Source organism: Melanostigma gelatinosum, assembly GCF_949748355.1.
Source record: "Melanostigma gelatinosum genome assembly, chromosome: 15".
Lineage (NCBI taxonomy): Eukaryota > Metazoa > Chordata > Actinopteri > Perciformes > Zoarcidae > Melanostigma > Melanostigma gelatinosum.
Window position 1 is genome coordinate 11,999,136 of NC_136648.1, and position 21,656 is coordinate 12,020,791.

Genomic DNA, 21,656 nt, shown 5'->3' on the forward strand with positions numbered 1-21,656 from the left:
CAGGGTTCAAACACAACAGCGACATCTGCTGTCCGACTTCAGGTCCGTTTTTTGAAAATTGTCCAATCCGGTTTGAACAGATAGAGATAGTCAACGAATAGAAATCCTCAACCGTGTGGCGGACTGTTGATACATCCAATGGTCTGAGTGGTGGTAACAGAGTGTCCGTGGTGGACAGACACTGGATGGGACAGCGCAGCGCTACATGGGGGACGCAGAAGACAGCAGCTGGTACCACCGCTCCTACGAACCGGAGGGACTATTACGCACTCTGGATGAATCTCTGGGGCCCCTCTTTTGTGAATTGATTCGATGTAATAACCAAGCCGAGCATGAACACACATCGCTTTTGAGGTAACCAGAGGATTTGAACACTGCCGAGATATCCACACACACGCACACAGAGGGAGAGAGGGCCATGCGCACAGACTCTTTGTAATCACCGTCGTCGCTGTGTGTGCGTGTGTGTGTGTGTGTGTGTGTGTGTGTTTTCAGTGTCTCCTTCTCTGAGCATGGATTGACCAAATAGCTCTCTGGATGATTTGATGGGGCTGCTCAGAGTCATGATGCCGCCCAAGTTGCAGCTTTTGGCGCTGCTGGCGTTCGCAGTGGCCATGTTCTTCCTGGAGAACCAGATCCAGAAGCTGGAGGAGTCCAAGGGGAAGCTCGGTAAGTTTTAAAGGGCTCTGCAGCCTGATCCCATCCCTTCACAACACTCCAGGAACGCCGCAGGCTGGGTGGGAGGTGGCTGTCTTTGGTCACTAATAGATAGATATGTGCATCACCATTGTTGTGCATTTTGGGTCAGTGTGCAGCACCTCACCCACCACTAACGCCTCATCAGACAATGGCACACAGTCATGACATTAGTGATCTGGGAGCTGTCCTGCTGATCTTTCGCGTGGCTATTCCGAGTATTTGTCGTATTTTAATGCCTACAGATAGTACATCTCATCCATCTGTGCAATGCAGTGTGATATTGAGGAGGTGCTGCTTTCTGCAGCCTGTTGCCCCGTGATAGTGAGTGTTTGTATACTTTAGAGCTGCAGCTAGAAGTTATTGACATTATTGGTTAATCTGGCAATTCTGGACGTGATCAATCTTCCGTTTTGGAAATTGATGACGTGTTTGTTTTGTACAACCAGAGGTTGTTTTCCTAATGATAGAAAAAAAAGACAGAGATGAGCAGCAAATTATTACATCTGAGAAGCTGCAACTGGAGCATGTTTGTCATTTCTGCTTGAAAAAATAATGCAATCGATTAAACAGATTTGCAGATTAATTTTCTGTCACTGACTAACTGATAGATTGATACATTTTTGAGATAAGAAACCAACAGTTAATTAGGAAGTATGGGACATGCTATATTGCAGCTGGTGGTTCTGCAGTCAGCCTAAAAGGTGTGATGGGCAGTGATAAATACACAGTATACTGCAGGAAACCTCTATTTGCTCCAACTAAGTTTGAATGATATTTTTGCATACCCTGCTTTAAATCCTCTCCTGCCCTTTTACCAAACTCTCTCCTGTGATTCAAGCGTGGCCGGCGCTGCGTTCAAATCTCATTGTGAGCTCCCAGCAGGGGCTCACTCCCAATAAAGATCTGGGACATTGCAGGATTATCTCTCCACTGTGGGGATTTCTTTTTTTAAGGAACAGCAGAGTGGTGCAGACAGTCTGACGGTGCAGCTAGTGTACCCCAGGGGTTCAAACACCACCTCTTGTATCGTTGGATGAGAGTGGGAGCCTGGCACTGAGGAGAGGCAGCTAACGGACCATTTTCACGGCAGACATTTTGACACGTTATAGCAGCAGGAAAAGCACAGGTGTAATCAATAACATGAAAAAATGGCTGCAGTGAATTGCATTTAGGTGAGGCACTTCCAGGGTCCTTTTTATTGCCGATGCTGGTTCATTCAAATGTCTTACTGAGACACTTAATGGAACAGAGAAATCATTCATTTTATTGGTGAAACCTGTGCTATGATCAGTGAAAAAGGCCTGTTACATTTTAACTGTCGGCCTTTTATTAAAATTAAGACAATTTGAGTTGCCTCAGTAGGGAAAGCACAGGTGTAAATAATGAAATTTAGTGGTTAGAAAAGGGGATTGGAAGTGACAACTCCAGCAAAACTTCTCTGCTATAAATCAAGAGACGTCTTATCGGCACCTCTGTCACCATCTTGCTTTGTAAGCAACACACGTGAGCTGAAACCAGAATAACCTGTCCAGCAGCTCTTTGTTTGCATGTTTTTCTCTTCCTGCATTATAACCTTTGGCTGAGGTAGACAGTTTATTTGACTCAACCGAGCTGATGGAAACACATCCAATACCTTTTCTGTTGAAAACATTGGCTGTATATTCCCCTGATTGTGGAATATAACGATGATGCAGAATGGTCGTGGCTACCTCAAACAATCGTAATGTAATAATTGCGACAGGCACCTGCGCTCAGGTGACGTTTGGTGTATCAAAGCTACTTAAATATGAGGTCACCAGACATTTGAGTGATGAAGGTGCAACAAAACTAACAGCAGAGTCCGGCAGCTGTCAGTAAATCACAGTCTGTACAGATGCACACAATCATGAGGCGAGGTCTAATTGGCCAAAATAAGTGAAAACATCTGTGTTTGTGAATCATGACTGCGTACGAACATATTGACAAATGGAGTCCGAGTTGTCCTCGAGCTGTTTGCGACGTCTTCAAATCCAGTTTTCTTTTTCTGACCAGTTGTTTGAAACCAAAATATACAGAATTTAAGTCAATGATAGCAACTAATGTAATGATTGATTTCATTGTTTACGTCCACCGTCTCAAATGTGAGAGTCTTCTTCTGTTAAATAATAGTGATAACCGTTGAATGTCTGCCGAAGAAAACATGACGCCACCTCAACTTTTAGGACATTGTAATGGCAATTTTCACAATTTTCTGATGGTTTGTGGACCAACCGATTCAATGAAAATAAAAAACGAGTTGCAGGCGTAATTATATTGATAGTGTTATAAAACAGACAATGTTGAGGATCAAAATGATTACAGATTAATCAATTTCCTAATCCTTTCAGCCCTAAAAGTTTATGCTCGATAAATGATTGGACTGAGAAATCAATTATCAGGTTCATTGGTTAATTAATCATCTTATCACATTTCAGCAGTGGTTAGGGTCTTAATAGTTAATGTTGTGCCACTTTTACTGGGATAACATACGGTTACTTGATTAGGAGAAAACACTTTTGATCATCAAGTAATGTTTCAGTAATTTTTCAAGCACAAACTACAACAATGCACTTGTTTGAGCTTCTCAAATGTGGATATTTACTGCTTTTCTTTCTATTCCATGTTTGTTTTCCTGGGCCTTAGGCGAGTAGACGGACCGGTTTCCAGGCTAGATTGGGAATAAAATAGTTTCGAGTCATCTTAATTGAATAAAGTGTCCCACTTGAGTTTTCACACGTTGGAACAATCACTTGTCCTGGTGGGGGTATAGATGGCTGTATTGGCTTGCTGTATGGATTACTGCTGCCGTAAAGGGCTATACTTTACACACCCAGACTCTCCAGGGCTGCACACACACACACACACACACTCCCGATGCTGAAACACAACCTGAGAGGCCTTTCCCCCGGACTGCCCACCACCACCAGAATCTGTTGACTTGGCAAAAAGCGTGCTGATGGATGACTATACTGAGCAGACGTCTGTGTGCTGGAGCTCTGAATTATGTGCTGCATAGCCAAATAGTTGTGACCGAGGCTTTCACATGATGACAGACCGCCACAGGGCCGGTCACGTCACCAGGTAGGCCTGCTGCAGGGCCGTCTGTGTAACAATAACGACCAAAATCAAAACCTCCAAGAATGATTCTCGCACGGAAGAAGCTCTTTTAAGTCCCCTTCATGTTTTCTCGTGTTCACAATTAACTTCATGTGGGTTGGAATGACCAGCGCTCTCTCCTCACAGCGTGGGATCCTATTGCCTGACACGCAGGTTGAATCATTTCCCCCATTAGACGCCCCCCCCCCCCCCCCCCCCCCCCTGCAGGGCAGACAAGCTGTGATTTGCTTCCAAACTAATCGTTGGCTCACTGTGTCCCAGAGAAGTCTCCTGCATTACAGTCGTGCCGCGATGCAGCTGTGCGTACTGCTGTGCGCCGAATCCATTATTCTGACGGTATTTCTCTCCGGCTGCTCACCGGCACTGCTGCCAGCCGGGTCAATGGTAACGCAGAATGACTGTGCAGGGGATGGATGGAAGAATGAAGGTTCTTTAATGAAGAGCAACGGACAGGGATTCAGAGCCACTTTCCCTGTCGGGGTTGCCATGAACGCCCTCCTCTCAGTTCAGGCCATTTTAGCCGCTCACCGTGACAAATATCACGCTACTATAAAGCTTTATGTCAAGTCTGAGACTTGACATTCCTGCGTAACGATTCACTGACTGATGCCTGAATGGGATTCCACTGTGATTAGATCCTCTCAACCAGTTGAGACAATTTGAACCAGCACCCAAAAGGCCGAACCAGAGGGACTTTACGACACACTTAAAAGTCTGTAAGTTGTTGGGATCGTGTGGACATCTGCATCATTCATGAAGCACTGATTAGATTAGATGTCACATCCCTTCACAATAAGATGAGTAAATCTGATAAAATGACAACAGAAAATGCCAGAGCGGTGTATTGTGGGTAATATTTTGATGTTTCCTCGGGGTTCCAGACACAAGCGGCTCTGTGACGAGCTGAGCGACGACGAGAGAGGAGGAAGGACAGAGATGCATGCGCTTCATTGTCCAAGTGTTTGCCGAGCTGACGCAAGATTTTTTTAAGCATTTATTTGTCAGCGCAGCCTGTCGCTCCCGGGCTTGGGTTTGGATTTGACTTTGATGGTGGTGCCAGGCTCTCAATGCCTCGAGGCTGCCCTCACGCTTGGCCTCTGAGGGACCCGGTCAGGAATTTGCTCTTGAAGGGACGTCGGTCGGGCATCGCTAGTCCGTCCTCGTGCGCACACTGCAGGGACTTTGATTGGATGACTTTACACCTTTTGAGCTGCCCTGCTGCTGCACAGCGTTCATCCTGTCACTGATACGCCCCTTGAGCTGCACTTGTGTTCACGAATTTACTTGAAAGGTGATCCAAGCGTCGACCTGACTCCTTTCACTCCTGCACATTGGTCAAGTGTGTGTCAACCGGCCTCTGTGACTCACTCAAAGCGCTGCAACACCAAATGGTTGCTTCCTCTTGATCCAATAGGCGACCCATCGGTAGCACTCATCTAGACTGAGCCCCGTGTCTTCTCTACAGCTCCAGGTGCAAACCTCCACATCCTAAGTGTAATCTTCTTCTTCCTCTCGTTCCTTTCTGTGGGCACGGCACTCGGATTCCCTTTGAACTCTCCCTGACACCCCACATCTCTGTTTTTAGCTGCCTTGAGAGGTATAAAGAGTGCATGAGTCACTTGCTGTCACTCCGCCCGTTGGCATCTGCTACCATCGGTAGCGTCTATCGCCTGGACCTGGCTGCTCAGTCACTCTCTGAGACATGCCATTTGAGCGGCGAATGGAGGGTTGCCCACAGCGGGGATGGGCGTAGGTGTCGGGGACGGATCTGTTGTGGGAGGAAGGGAGGCTCGGCGCTAATGGTCATACTGGGCCGACGCTGAATTGTTCGGAGCGCGCTTTGATTGGGGGGCCGAGGATCGATGGCCGCTGACGGGGAATGTGTTCCTCTGCAAAGTGGCGCGCACAGCAGCAACCGGAGCCAGCCGGCGTTTGCTCCTGTAGCAGGATGACAGAACGGCTAATCAGGGTGTTATGGACGGTTTCACACCCTGGGTGTAATTGGAGGCCGTTCTAGAAGAACGCCCCCGCTCCAACACCACCCATCACTCCCCTCAGCTGGCCTCTCCCCAATATCTTCCCTCCCCTACTCTTCACACAGACACACGTTCTCCTCCTCGCAGCCTCCCATCTTCTTGTGTCACTGTTGGTCAGACGTGGCCCTCCAAATATCATGTGACTCCAAAACCCTGCAGGTCAGATTATATTGAGTGAACTGGCGGGGACGAGTGGAGCATCTGAGCGATTGGCTGATACGTTGTTGTTTAGTTGAAGTGATAAATCAGTCGCGTGTCAGCAAACAGTCCTGCAGAGATGCTCAGAGAGAACATGGAGCACGCTGTTGTGCTGATGTGACGTTTTCTTTCTACGTGCTCTCAGAAATAATCCGTTTTTCATGCTCCACACTATTTTGATGATGATAAAAGCTACAAGATCAAATTTAGACTCTCTGGGGCTCACAGCTCGCCGTACTTAGTCAAAGCCTGTGGGGTTTTTTTTGACAGATAATGGAGCCTGTGGTTGTAAACACGTGACGTCAGGTGTCAGTTTTCTCTTTTCTTCTGTAAGCAGAGTTTCTTTCTCTCTGCGACACCATTAAACTTCTCTTCTGACAGCTGGAAACAGGCTGATAAACCCCTCTCATGATAATACTTACAATGGCCGTACTCTCATCCAGCTCCTTCTGGATCAATAGTTGTAAACAACGTCTTTTATTTGCGTGCAGAGTCTCCTTTTGTGATATTCAAATCCCTCTTGTGTTTGACTAACCCCATTGGATGAGCACCTGAAAGGAGAATATCTGCCACAGGCTTCTATCAAAGGAGGAGGAAGTGTGGAGGGAGGGGGAGGAGGGAGGGTGAAATGAAAGAAATGATTTAATTTTCATTGCGACGCCGAAATATTTAAAGCCCCAGCTTGTGGCTCATAAGCCCTTGCAAAAAGGGAGAGGGGAGAAAGCACGCCTACAGCCTTTTTACAACCAATTTCATCAGAGCACGGAGGGATAAAGGAGGGAATAAGGTGGTCGAGCGGCGCTGCCCTTCTTCCTCCTCAGCATCTGGTTCAACTTGGCTCCGGTTGGTTTTAGAGTCCCTTCGTCTTGTTTTCTTGTAACACCAGGTGTCCTCAGGGATCAGCTGTTCATGTGATGCTCCTACACTTTCCCCATCTCTCCTTGTCCGACTGCTCGACCTCTTTTCTACCTGTCTCTGCCTCCTTTTCTCTCACTTTCTTTCTTTTGTCTACTTCCTTGCTTGTCTTTGCGTGTGCTGAATGGTGTCAGCAGCATTGCCAAATGCCCTGAAATTCAACTTGTTGAAGTTTTGTGTGTGTGTGTGTGTGTGTGTGTGTGTGTGTGTGTGTGTGAGAGAGTGTCTGTGTGTGTGTGTGTGTGTGTGTGAGAGAGTGACTGAGAAATATCTGAGTTGCTGAATATTCAGCTTGTACAATCGAGACCTTCCCCTGCTGACTGAGGATAAGTAGATTTATGCGTCTGCGTCTTTTTCTGTGGTGTTCATATTTTTTCTCAAACACTTTCAGTAATGTGACACACACACACATCCATACTGTGCTGCCTCTCACTGATATTAATGACGCACCAATCCAATACACGGGATTAGTATTGCTGCTGATTCTCACCCTATTAAACAGATTGAGCATCGGTCAGACACGATTGATTGAACTATAAAAACTGTCTCGTTGTCACTGATGCTGAAAACAATATAAATGCAGTTTTATAGACCTAGAACAACATAATACTGTTTCTGTATTAATGTCTTTACTCATAAGGAGTTGTAATTAACAATTATTTTCATCATTGATTAGTCTGCCAATTACTTTTGGGATGTTAATGACTTCTCATAACTTGCTTATTCAATTGTCAGTGACTGAATGCTTCATATTTACATTCACATACGCTGACCGAATGAAACTGGTCTTTATCTGACCAAGACTTGAATATAGTTTAATCAAGTTTAATATAGTCACCAAAATCTCTTATTTTAACACGTATTGAAATAAAAAAAGATTCTAAACTGTATATCAGAATATAAATAAATGATTCTTTAAATGTGTCCTTCACAGCTCATCTGATCTACTTCACACTTGGTGTAATGCTGGGGACCCTATTGTCGAATGTTGTGCAATTTGGAAACAGTCAATATTAATAAACTTTGAACAATGAACAGCGCATGGTCCAAATGGCAACAAACGAAAGGCCACAACCCCGGCGACGCTGTAAGTAGCAATAGAGGCTAATGCAATAGTATTTTAATTTTAATTTTTTAAAGAAAAGGAAAAAAGCTCCACCAATCCCAGGCAGGACAGCCTCCATTACTATAACCTGCCACCAACATTACCCAGAATGCAACGAGAGCGCGACGGTTTGGTTAAAGTGTGTTATGCTAGTAGCGGCTAATGTAGCTTTGAGCGGCTAGGCTCAGGAGCGGACTACAATGGTCTGGTGAGATCACTGCTTTTTAAAATTTAGTCTTCAGACCCAACCCATGCCGCCTCAAGTGACATCACTTCCTGCTGGAGCGACAAACGGCTTCATACAACTGTCATGCAGTAATACCCCACACATGAACGTCCTGTGAACAGACTTTCACAAGGGATAATGACATTTAGAGAATTGAGAGGATGGTTTTAGCGCCACCTTAATAAGTGATGTGTATCAACATGGCTCATGTGACCAAACACGCAGAGGAACAATACAAAACAATTCCACAGTGATGGCAGAATTGTATCTGGACAGTAAAGGTGGGGCCTGCTCATCCTCCGACGGCGAACACGGTACAACATCCTCACTGGACGGATGGCCTGCAGATGCTCAGTATAATGAGATGAAAGAAGAGGAGTGACACTGACAGATGAAAAACAGATAAGCCTGAAGAGTCGAACTGGTGTCGTCGCGGAGGTGTTCTGCATAACGCCGTTCGTCACTGTAGCACGTTTCTGTGAGGGACGGATTCTCCGCGGCGTTCACCTGTCCCTCCCACTCATCATTAAAACTATGAATAGCTGTCGTCTGCTCTGTCTTAATAGAGTGTGGAGTTCTCCCCAGACTCCCACCCATGCATTATTCATTATCTGTTGCAGCAGGGCCGAGAGACGGAGAGGGAACACCAGGTTGTATCTTACCAGATCTGCACTGTTACGCAAACATTGTTTGTTGTTATATTAGGATATGAGGGCAACAGAGAGTTGTATTTCACTGAGAATCTATATGCGTTCAGCTACTGTAATTTGTGCAGGCTTCTCCCACTCTACGCTCTTCTCACAGAGAGGGTTTGCGAGGCTGTGAGCATTTAGCAGCGACATTCCTGCTGGTTTCTTGTCTCTTGACAAGTTACCCAGATATTATTTTTTTTATCCTTCCTTTTGAAGTGCAAATGCCTCTGAAGATGTTGGCTAATTCCCACTGCTTAGTCATTGACAATCTGTGCCAAGATGAGATCTGCTACAATCAATCCCCCCCCCCCCCCTTCCCCAATCTGTCAGACTCGCCTTCACTTAACAAGGCAGGGGAATGATGGGATCTGCCATCTGTGTAAATTGCTCCATAATCTCATCTGACTGTCTGTTTCTGATGAAGCAGACAGAACGTGGCCCAATTTACTCTTTCTGTTTTCCCAGACATTATTGGCTCCCCCATCAGACAGCACTACCGGCTTTGATCGCATTAAAGACGTATTAGGGGAGAAAGTGGCAGGTTGAACCATGACTATTATCGTTTCCATCTATCCCAGATTGTAGAGACACGGCTTGCATTCAGACTAGGTATTAGAAATGGGCCACATGTGACTGGAGCTTATTTAGCGTTTGAGTCGGAACAGCTTGTTTTTAATCTGTAGCTTATGAACTTATCTGTAGCTTAAAAAACACCCATCCTCAGCTGCTGCACTTTTAGAGTCCGTTCTCCAAAGAAACAGGACGTTTTTGAGGTTTCTAGTGTCGACGCTGTCCTCCTCAATGACACACAATGGAGTAATTATGGTCTCAAGACTTATACCCCTAACCACTTAACCACTTTAAACTGTCTGCACAGTGTTGTATATCAGCGCTGACAAGGCCACGGTTTGTCTCTTCTCTATGTATGAGGAATGCTTTGTCGGCATTCTCTGACAAAAACACTCTTGTTTTCAACACGCTACTTTGCCAGGGAGAGAGAAAAAAAAAAAGAAGCCATTTCCATTTTCCGGATACACGACCTCCACGTGGATGGGGTGGGCTGAGTTGAAGTCGAGGGCCTGGCGGCGGGCAGCAGCAGCGTCTCTCCGGAGGACGGAGCACCTCCATCCTGCACCTGCCATATTTCTATTTGCCTCATTTTTTCCGGCTCTCCTCTGTGCCGTTTAGTGAAAGCAGAACTACCGTGAAAGTCATAACAATGAAAAACTCTTCAGCTTGTATTTATGCGGCCTCACACAGCAGCAGTGCCAAGTCCAGGACAGGAAATGTCAAGTCACTGTGAAACGTGTTATTTACGAGAATCTGCAATGTACATACCTGTAAACTTGTCACCGTTTTGAATCAAAAATATATCATCCACGTGAATCGTGTAGATCCGTAGAGGGTTTTTTTCGGGGGGGGGGGGGGGGGGGGGGGTCAACTGGCCAGCCAGCGTTTCTCAGATTGGAGTGAGACGAGGAGAAAATGTGATGTCGTGATCTTCGCAATAGAACATATTTGACGTGTCGAGTCTTGGCCAATCAGCGTTCAGATGTCTACAGCGTCTTCATTTCCCTCCGTTAAAGTTTAAATTACTTTATGTTCCGTTACCGGTCAGACTTGCTGGGTTTCGTGGTCAGAATAACTTTCATGACCACGAAACATGAGGCCCAGATACTGATGAGATGATGAGGTCAACGAGCTTCAGGAAGAGTAGGCTGTCTGTAGCGCAGCTTGACGCAGGGCTGAGCTGTGAGTGGAGCTGGGCCTGGATAAAGGTGGAGCTGGGCCTAGATAAAGGTGGAGGTCTAAACAGACGTGAGTACAGCTTCCTGCTGTCACAGTGTTTTAAATACAATGATAAGGCAGGGTATGCTAAATGCAGCCTCTGCTCCAAGGAGATGAACTACAGCAACAAGGGCTCACGTGCCCTCTCATCACACTGTACACAGTTCACTGTGATGACCACAGCCAGTGGACTAACAGTCCCTACAGTCCCACGTTGCTCCCAAGAACCCTGAAGTAATGAGAGGGTTAAGGTGCCTGTACCTTCATTTCAGCGGGTTGCTAATGCAGAGGTGTGTAGAGATCACAGCTATTATTTTACTCTTGATGAACTACCTCAGCCAGAGTAGATTATCATTTTCATTTAAATAATTGAACTGGAATGAATGCATATTAATTGCAAATATAAGATAGGCCACAATTCTAACAGCTTTACAGTAACAGTGGAAGTTAATATGAAGACAACAGTAACAGGGTTCAATGAAAACGAATCACTTTATTTTGTACAGGCGATGGTTCTCCCTACTCTTGCTATCTTTGTTTTTATTTGACCAAAACTTTTGAAAATGAGACCTCGGTCTCAATGGATTTTTTGTCTAAATGAAGGTTAATAATAATAATAGAGCTGAAATAGTGATTAATAACTGAATAATAAATTCGTTTTTTGCTTAAAGTAAATGTCATCACTTAATTTTCTTCTCAGAGGACACCAGAATGCTACATTTTAAAGCTCATATTTAAAATAAAATTCTCGGAGCGCAGTAATAAATGAAACGCATGAAATATACAAATAAATAAATAGAGGCCCCAAAATGTGGGAAAACGAGTGGTAGAGTCACTGGTATGGAATCAATGCTGTGTATCAGCAGATATCTTGAGCTGAGGAGTTGGAATCACTTCGTGGATGGAGAAAGTTAGATCGATAGTTTTCATGGCGCATATTTGAAAATCCAGTTTAAATAAAGTGGGCCATCTTCAGGCTCGCTGGGTCTCCGTGTATAAAATGATGACGCTGCCATGTACAGTCGTCCATGCTGTATTTAATGGGAACTCGGAGGCAACAGGACACGGACGCATGGCTCAGAGAGGTGCTTCGTGTCCGTTTGGGCCCATATTCTCCAGTCTACATGTTACTCAGACCTGGTCTCCCCCAACCCTCCCACCTCTCCTCTCGTCCCCAGCTGAACTGTGCAGAGTGAATGAGACCTTTCATGGAGTGTCAATGTCATACTTGCGTGTCAAAACCAATAGGGGGGGGGGGGGGGTTGGGAAAATGCCTAAACATTTTTCTAAAAAAGCCCACCCAAACAATTGCACGTTAACTCCAATGTGTGCCTTGTCTTTCTTTAAAACAAGTGGAAACTCTGTGAAATACTGCATGTGGCATACAAGTATTGGTGTCTAGTTTAAAGGAAGTTTCATGCTTCAGTGTGCGTGGTTCGTTTACGTCTTTGTTCCCGCTTTCATGCTGCGCTTGTTTGATGGCACTGAAGGCGTTCTTCAATGTACCGAACACCTTCACAATCTCTTAATGAAAGCGCTCGTTTATCCGGCTCCTTTTTTTCAGTTCTGCCAGCAGTGTTGGAAAAAGCGGCACGACAATTTCTTCACTGAAACAACTGATGGTGAGGCAGGTTCTGCTCTGTCAGGTCAGGCCTGAATCGCCCCGTCTGACTTCATTCCCGTGTCCTCTGGTAATCCACTCTCTGAACGGATCCGAAGACTGAATTACAATAATTAGGAATTCGGAAGTGCGCGGTTTATCCAAATGTTCCAGAGTGGTGCAGTGGTGACATAACTGCACCCCCCCCCCCCCCCCACCCCAAAACCTGGCACCACAAAACAGCAGCCTGCTTCCAAGTCTATAAAGCGGGAAGAAGGGGAAACGGCACCAGCAGCAGCAGACTAACTCCATTTTTATACAGCAGCAACCTAGATCTCCTCCCTGTCATACTTCATTGGTTTTGCAATCCAGCGGCATCTGAGCAGAACCATACAAGCCGTACACCTCAGTCTGCCGCTGATAGCCAATCTCTATTACCCACCTAGCCCAAGGTTCGAAGGGCTAACCCTCTCGGGGGAAGCAGACACAGGGACAGAGCTCCGGCTGGCGGATCGGAGCGATGATAGATTGATGTGCTGCTTGGAGAAGGGGATCATCTTCTCTCCCCCCACTTTTATTATCTCCTCAGATCTGACGCCATGGCCATAATACATGACGGCCTGTCACATTTTATGCAGATCTGGTGGCGAATATGAATGATTATTTTAAAAGAATGCTTGCATCTAATCAGCCGCGAAATTGCTTCAGTAAATATGTTGGACTACCTGAGCTCTTCCTCCGGTCTCTCACTGTGAATGAAACTCTGGAGTAATAGGCTTGTAGTTGTCACAATGTTTAAGACCCGTGTTGGCTTCACGGTTCATAATTAGCTTTTAATGCACGGAGACGGCTTGAGGGAAGGAAACTGACTGAACTGTGGAATGAAAGGAGGCCCGCTGTGTGGCCATAGTAATTCGGGCTTTTGTTCTCTAATTAAATGACCTCAGAAGGGAGCGCTAAGCTTAAGTTGGTGTGTGTGTGTGGCGCCCTCTGATATGGAGGTCTGTGCAAAGTGTATTCAGTCTCGCAATGAATAGGGCGTCTTCTACAAAGCCTAAGAAGCCCTCCCCGTGCCCGCTTCGCCTCCTTGTTGGTTGTTGGACATTTGCCACAAAACGCCATGTCTTTAACAAGTGGTTTCTGGGCCCCTTCGCATAGTTGAGGACATTGTAGTTGGGGACGCAGTAGCCCCCCCCCGGTTTTTTCCCACTGTCCCCCACCTCCTCAGGAAAACAAATTGAGACGCTGCCAGCCGTCCTGGCAAGCTTGAGCTACACAAAAGCTGACATTTGTGTGTTTATGCCACAACAAAGCAAAAAAGACAGCTTACATGATGATGCATGTTTGGCCCAAAAGATGTCAGTGGTTCAAAATATGGTCAAGAACATTTGCCAACACTTTAAAGTGTCAAGTCACTTGATTAAAATCTTTATTTGTCCATCTAGTTTATGAGATATCTTGCTCTGAGTCTATACTGCCAGCACCGTGGAGTTGTATCGAATTTAATTTGTGGTGCACACAGAATTCAATCAATGCATATAAAATGCTATAAGCACTCAGCAGATTTGTTTAATAAACAATGTCCCTGTTACTCTGGATAATCAGCCGAGTATTTCTGCTGTTGACGGCGAGGTCTGTGGATTAACCAGAGTAGCAGGGACACCATCTCTGAAGAAACACATTGCTGTTGATGTTTGTTTGTTTCTCACAGCAGTCAAAATGTCAAACAAAATTCCGTTCACCTCGGCTGTCTCTGAACCTGGGCAAACCACTTGTGCGAAAGCACGATATAAGCACTCTATTTCTTTTTTTTTTTTTTTTTACCATTTAAAGCCGCTCAAATCCTCAGTATTCTAATAAAACATAAGCCATGACTAACAAAAACAAGCAACCAAAAGTTAAACCTGCAGGAACAGTTTTTCTTTGGGGCACCGCAACAAGCTCTACAATGAGATATCACCCATATCTCCCTGATATGGAGAAACATTAACATCCATATATATAAAGGCATCTTTATGACTTGCATTCTCATGGGTTGCACTCTGACACAATTCTTTCGAATGCCTCTGTCTCTGTCCGGCACCCGTCACTGCACACCATCATAAAAATAATCCTAAAAGGACATTTGAGCCCAAGCGATAAAGTTCCAGCGTAGCAACTGTTATCGCTGTTTTTGTTGGCTGATGCGTGCTCTGGAAGGAGGTCGTGAATGAATGCGTCCATTACAGTCGCTCTGCATGCTGGCAGCCTTCAGCCATTACAGCCACCTGGCACGTCTCTACGCCGTCGGCCCGAGCGGCAGTTGCGAAGCGACACGGCTCCGTCCGTAACCAGATCCAGCTCTGATGAGTGGAACATTAGCAGCTGCTCAGGAGGGTGTAAGAGAGGGAGGGCAGTGACAGTGTTGTGTGCACTCCCCAAATGTGTTCGGAAAGATGAAGGAGAGGGCGGCAGAATCCCAGTTGACATCTTAATTGGCCGCCGGTGCCAGATGCCGGCCTCGAAGGCGGCCGGTCCGGGCTGTAACGGTGTCTCAGCGGCCAGGCAGAGCTTTAGGCACGGCTTTAGGAGCCCCCTGGCTCCATTGAGTGCTCCCACGGGTATTAGGTGCTCTAGTGTTGGGCTGCCTTTCCTCCTCTCTCTCTCACGCACGCACACACACATACAAGCACCCTTCTTCTTCTTGCTCCATCTTTCCTGCAGAGCGCTCTGAGGCATTGTCAACACCAGTCAATCTGAGGCGAATTCAGACGAAGAAAAGCCCGAGGGTAACAAAGGCCCGGGCTTCTTTGTGTTGAATCTATTCACACCGAGGCACTGACGTCTGGCTTCTCTGACGCTTCATGCAGTGTTTGGATTGAGATTCCTCCGCCCTCCTCATTTATGGCGTCTTGATGTCCTGTAAACGTCCAGTTAGCTATCAAATAACTGTAGCCTTACCGTCTAACGACCCGCCTCTAACCTCTCGCTCTTCACCCTTTCACCCTCGTTACGCAACGCTATTCTCAGAGGAAGAGGAAACTAGGTTGGAGAAATCAATTCACACTATTCAGAGACAAAGATGTACTTGGCCGTATGACGGTACATTTATTTGATCTAAAAGCAGGAGCACACAGACGCTTCACTCCGAGGTTAAATAAGGAAAGTGAGAGTTAAGCTAGTGGACTGACATTAAAGTGGAATCTGATAAGCGACCAAGAAGCGGTGGTACCGCAGCGTGAAATAGGCTGCTCACAAAATGATGACAAACTATTCCTGTTTGACATTATTTTTGATCCTTGGTGTGAAGCAGGAAAGGCGTTTTTAGCGATCTGCTCTCCTGAAGAGACGATGCTCGAATAAAATGACGGCTTAGTCTCACACACGGCAGTGCTACGTCTGACAAGGACAGCATCATATATTTGAGGGGTAGCTCCTGTTAAGTGGATCAGGTTTATGTTTAATTCTCCATCGGTAGCAGCGGTGTCAAATTTGCATCAGCTGAGTGCTATTTGAGCGTAACACCTGTTAAACATTGACCCGTATATAAACAGAGATCTGGGGCTGTGGGACTTGGCGATGGTCGTGTTTTTGTCATTTAAACTCCTCGAATAGTTTTTCTTGCTGCCTGTCTAGACGATGCAGTGTTTAGTATGCAATACTTCCTGGTACCTTTTTTAAAGAGATGTTTTTTTACTGAGTTATTCTGCTCCGTAGAGAGGTCAGAGGTCAGGTTCTGCTCCAGAGCAGCACTCCTGGATCAGGTTGTTGTTGTTGTATGATGATTAACTCACTGAAGGCCATTTTTTGCCCACAAATTTTATTCTGCAGTATGTTAAAGTTGAACTCGCCGGTATCCAAACTTCCTGTCGCCCCTCCAGAACGAGCCATCGCCAGACACGAGGTGCGAGAGATCGAGCAGCGGCACACACAGAACGGTCTGCGGGAGCGGGATTCGCCGGCCGTGACGCTGTCCGAGGGCGAAGACGACATCGTCATCATCTACAACCGCGTGCCCAAGACGGCCAGCACCTCCTTCACCAACATCGCCTACGACCTGTGCGGGAAGAACCACTATCATGTGCTGCACATCAACACCACAAAGAACAACCCGGTCATGTCCATACAGGACCAGGTCGGCGCTCACGGGCTTCTTTGACATGAATCCACTCTTTTCGTTTGTAATGTAGAAGCCTGGTTTTTTTGGTGTTTCTATGTTTGCAGTTACTGTAATAACAATCATGATTTGGTTCAGGTGCGGTTTGTAAAGAATGTGACCGAGTGGAGGGAAATGAAGCCGGCTTTCTACCACGGACACGTCTCCTTCCTGGACTTCACCAAGTAAATACGCCTGTCTTGCTTTATAATGGCAACATTGTAGAAAGGGTTTATTCACCCTGCTGTGGCTTTGTGCAGGTGACTCCACCTGGTGGTAATTCACAGCTTTCCTCTTACACAGCGTCGTGTAGTTATGTGAATGTAGCACAGTGCTGATCCTCTGAGCTCAGCATGTTTCAACCACAAAGTAAGATCTGTGTCTGTCTTTGGTCAGTGCCTCAACCCATTCACCGTCATTTCTGTCAGGTTTGGGGTGAAGAGGAAGCCCATCTACATAAACGTGATCCGGGACCCCATTGAACGGCTGGTGTCCTATTATTACTTCCTGCGTTTCGGGGATGACTACCGGCCCGGTTTGAGACGCAGGAAACAAGGAGACAAGAAGGTTGAAATTCATAAATTGTCTCATTAAAAGTCAGAATGAAATCAAATTTGACAAATTAGTGTTTTCATCAAAACTGCTCATGCATTGTGTTTGTGTTTCAGACGTTTGATGAATGTGTATCAGCCGGCGGCTCAGACTGTGCTCCTGAGAAGCTCTGGCTCCAGATTCCCTTTTTCTGTGGTCACTACTCTGAATGCTGGTAAGTGTTCAAACACCTCACAGTGTTCAGACAATGAAATCAACAATGAATTGATCCTACGTGTTGTTGTGTGTAAGCCTGTTGTATTGTATTCCTCTGTGCCAGTGGGGCCTATTGTCCAAAAACTAAAAACACATTGTTAAAATGAGTCCACCATTCTGGCGCATTCATCACTAACTAGAGCACCAAATGTGTTCAATGGTAGAAATCCACAAGTCCTCAACAAATACAATGTTTACTTCTGTTTCGTTTATGTTAAAATCTACAGCGGTCAGCTGTTTAGCCTTTTTGTAGCTTTACTTTTAAAGAGAAACTTTATTCCTGTGATGTTTTAATGTTAAAGTCTTATGTTTGTAATTCTTGTCCTTGGGGTTTATGTGCCACACACAGGTTAGAGCGAGGTTGGTTTTGGTCTTTTCAGTTGAATTTGACAAAAATAATCTTATCCTTATTCTCAGCTGAGGGTTCAGGAGTGATGCTGTATCAGTTTTGTTTAATAATGCACAACATTAAACCTCATAGTCCCTTTCCATCACTCATCTCCTCGAGGTCTCTGAAAGCCATCTCCGCCTTGATTTGTTATCTCTCTACATGATGATCTGTATCACTCTCTCTTCTCCTCTGCCCTCCCTTTCCCTCGTTTAATCTCTCCTTGACTCCTGCCCTCCATCTTGTAACACTCTACCCTCCTGAAGCAGGTAACTCGCTGTAGGTGTCTGAAGCACCTTTCACACAGAGATCCTGAAATAATGCCGCAAAGAAGATCCGCCGTTCGCAGGATTTTGCTGTGATTGAGTTCACTGTGGTGCACTAGCAGCATATGAAAGCAGCGGAGAGCATATTGGAAACATTAAATAAATACTGAAGAATAGAAGGTGAAGTCGCTGCTAGTCTTCTAACACGATGCTTTGCCAAAAAGTTACTTTATAGGTTTAAACAATCTACTTCCTTCCCTATTATTACATTTCCTGACCATTACAAAACCTGCCACTGACTTTCCATCCTTCCTGCCTCTCACCTCCTGTTGTCTCAACCCTCTCTGGATTCTGTTCACGTCTCATGCTCCTGTGACCGTCTTTGTACCTGTCAGCTTGCTCTCTTGCTCCCCCACAATTTCTGTCCCATTTTCTGTCCTTGTTATCATTTACCATGCAGCAGAACTGCCACTATTTTAGCACAATACCAAGAAAACTAACCGCATGCAATGAACATAATCTGTGCAGGAACGTGGGCAGCCAGTGGGCTCTGGAGCAGGCGAAATACAACCTGGTGAATGAATACTTGCTGGTTGGATTAACAGAGGAGCTGGAGGACTTTGTCATGATGCTGGAGGCCGCGCTGCCACGCTTCTTCAAAGGAGCCACCGAGCTGTACAAAACAGGTGCCAACATCTGCAGATTAGTTAGAAACCATTTGCTTTTCCCTTGCATATTTTTGTTTCCCTCACTAATTTTATAATATATTAAAAAGCTACTTAATGGCTCCCTCGCATTGCAATGCTAAAAGTGTCTGTGTGATGTGGTTGCATATTAGCAGTCTGAATCGCTCCTCTGAGAACTGAATTGTGATCAATATGCACTCATGCCTCCCGCTGATGTAGTTACAGATTAGTTATGAGTGCAGCCAGAATGAATAATGGAGAGCACAGAATAATTAAATCTGACATTGATATAAATGTACTATGGCTCAAGTATGTTCATCATTTTTAGCAGCAGATACACCAAAGTACTCAAGTTAATCAGGTACTAGTGCAGTGCCCGTTTAAAACGGGCCGGTTCAGAGCTGCAACACCACAGGCCAAGCAAAGCTTTCTCGCAGCTCACACATACAACTTTTCACTCAACACTGCACTTCCTTGGGTCCTGAGAAATTCACCTGCCATGACATAGTTGCATCACAGACCCAAGTCAGGTCTTCATGGGACCAGACTTAACCGTTGGGTGGGTTAGTTAGGCAACCTGGGCCTGGGACCTCCAACTAAACATGCCCCTAAAAGCTAGAGAATTATTATGATGTTTGGAGATAAAACATATTGAATTATGTTACTATTCTTACTCATTCTACCCTGAAATATCTAACGAAAGGCTCCCGAAGCGCTTAGAAAATATGCAACTCAACTGTATACTTCTTGCTGTGTCCAGAGGAAAACATCTGGGTACTACATTTACCTGACAGAGAAATGTTACTGCTTACGTTGCAGATTCAGATTTGACTCACAAAATATAACAATTCAAATATGATGCATTATATAACTACCCAGCATCAATTAGAATTGTAAGCTGCACCTTGAACAAACATGAAGTAAATTTAGCTACATTGTGCTGGAAATGCCTCGCTTTCACTTTTACTGTGTGGGATTTGATCGTTTTACTTTTGGTAGTTAATACTTACTTATTCAGAGCATATCTATCATTCAGTTCGTGTTTTTGCCGGGATTGCCTCCACACACGGCTCTCAAATATGTGATGGACATGAGTTGTATTCAATCGTCCCGTAGGATACCTTCACATCATCGTCAATGAAATGGGAATTTGTGTATTTGGTCTTCTGACTGTACTCTCTGTGGGTTGTGACAGACAATTTATCGAACATTTTATCTTTCTTTATTTGCATAAACCAGCAGAGGAATAGTAATTAACTCTAAACTCACATTCATCGATGTTCATGGAGACGCTTTGCTTTATAGTTAGATTAATTTCATGAATTTGAAGACTTAGTGTCTGTGCAGAAGTCATGCAGTCTCTTTCTTATGCTAAATATGAAGCTATACATTAAATATGACGTTAAACCTGAGAAACTGTTTGTAATGACCACAATGTCAGTTATGAGCAGAAAAGACTTTGCATTACGTGTTTCTTGTGGGCTAACAATGACATGTTGTTGATACTGTAGTTAATATCAGGACACTAAATAATTAGGATGATTTATTGTTTCGGGCTCAAAGTTCAGTTATGCTGATAGTCCTATTATCAATAGTACCCATGTTTGTTTTTTTAAATCCAGTAACAAAAAAAACAACTTCATAGCCTTCACCAAAAAGAAGTACTTTTAATAAATGTAATTGTAGTAACATTTAACATGATAGACCATGTGTGTGTTCATGCACCCAGACCCCTTTAATCCTCCTCGTCTTTCATCACAGGGAAGAAATCCCACCTGAGGAAGACCAGCGAGAAGAAGCCGCCCACGAAGGAGTCGATCGCCAAGCTGCAGCAGGCGGGCATCTGGAAGATGGAGAATGAATTCTACGAGTTTGCACTGGAGCAGTTCCAGTTCGTCAGGGCACATGCTGTCAGAGAAAAGGACGGCGAGCTCTACCTGCTGGCACAAAACTTCTTCTATGAGAAAATCTACCCCAAAAACTAAAGAGGCACATGTCTGTAGAAGAGGACACTTTGTACAGGCTCAGTGCAGTCTGAGATGGAAAAGGAGACGGAGGGTGAGACTAGTAGACAACAGGTGACTGAGTGGCTGCTTTGTGCTTGTGATTGAGAACGTAACGTGGAGCTGCAGAACCACCTGCCTCTGTTGACAGCTGCCTTATACACACGTCTGTGCCGGCCAACTGGACAAGGAGCTTGTGTTTCGTTGGCAGGTTGTGTTCCCAGCAGCCACCCCGGGGCCTCCATTCCCCTTCACTTCCATGTCATAGGTCGTCGGGCCAGAGAACCTCTGCCGGCACGTGTTCCGGAGATGCCCTGTCCTCCTGATCGGCTTCTCTGTTCTCCGATCCAGACTAAACGCTCTGTACGGTTTGGTTGTGTTTGGTTGTATTTGAACTCTTTCCTATGGTGACATGCTCCATGGTGACTCAACATCTCCACGCCTCACCACCACTACTACTAACCTAAAGAGTTTTTAAGTGTAAGAAACTGACTACTGTGCTGTATTATTGGACTTGAATGAGAAGTTTTGAGGTTTTTATGAAATAAAAATCCTGTGACCATGGACTATTTACTGGGACAAGTGCGTATGTTTTATACTGTACTTGATGTGTTTTGTTGGATGTAATTGCGCAGCTTTGCCCAGCGGCTATGAAAGAAGACATGATGTTATTGAAATGTGTGTGAACACTATGGTGAAGATGCTGCTGCTGTAAATAGTTACTACTTTTTCCAGTCTGATTCATTCACATGCAGATTTGCTACAGTACAAGATGAACCCTTTCTTTCAACTCATTTCACTTTTTCTTCTCCATTTGTTTTTCTGTCATTTTTCTTTTCATTATAGAACCAGATAGTCTGTAATATGCCAAGATTTTGGGAAATACTTTCAGTTGCTTTCTTGTCGAGAGTTTATTCAGGAGATTGTTACCGCTCTATTGTCATTCCCTTCGATAAAACAGCCGTCAGCAGGTTAGC

The 21,656-nt window shown here is 45.1% G+C and overlaps 1 protein-coding gene across 1 annotated transcript; it reads left to right on the forward strand.

The window, feature by feature from the left end:
- The first annotated feature begins 204 nt into the window (after positions 1-204).
- Positions 205-21,656, forward strand: hs2st1a (heparan sulfate 2-O-sulfotransferase 1a). The gene is made up of 8 exons (XM_079284979.1): positions 205-354; positions 496-669; positions 16,255-16,508; positions 16,629-16,714; positions 16,958-17,096; positions 17,198-17,295; positions 18,519-18,676; positions 20,438-21,656. Exons 2-8 carry the CDS (start codon positions 546-548, stop codon positions 20,659-20,661), a joined length of 1,083 nt encoding a protein of 360 aa, XP_079141105.1. The 5' UTR covers positions 205-354; positions 496-545; the 3' UTR covers positions 20,662-21,656.

Coding starts and splice junctions, on each gene's coding strand:
- hs2st1a (XM_079284979.1), top strand. CDS start 546: ATGGGGCTGCTCAGAGTCATGATGCCGCCCAAGTTGCAGCTTTTGGCG. Junction 16,509..16,628: donor TCATGTCCATACAGGACCAG/GTCGGCGCTCAC, acceptor GATTTGGTTCAG/GTGCGGTTTGTAAAGAATGT. Junction 16,715..16,957: donor TCCTTCCTGGACTTCACCAA/GTAAATACGCCT, acceptor CATTTCTGTCAG/GTTTGGGGTGAAGAGGAAGC.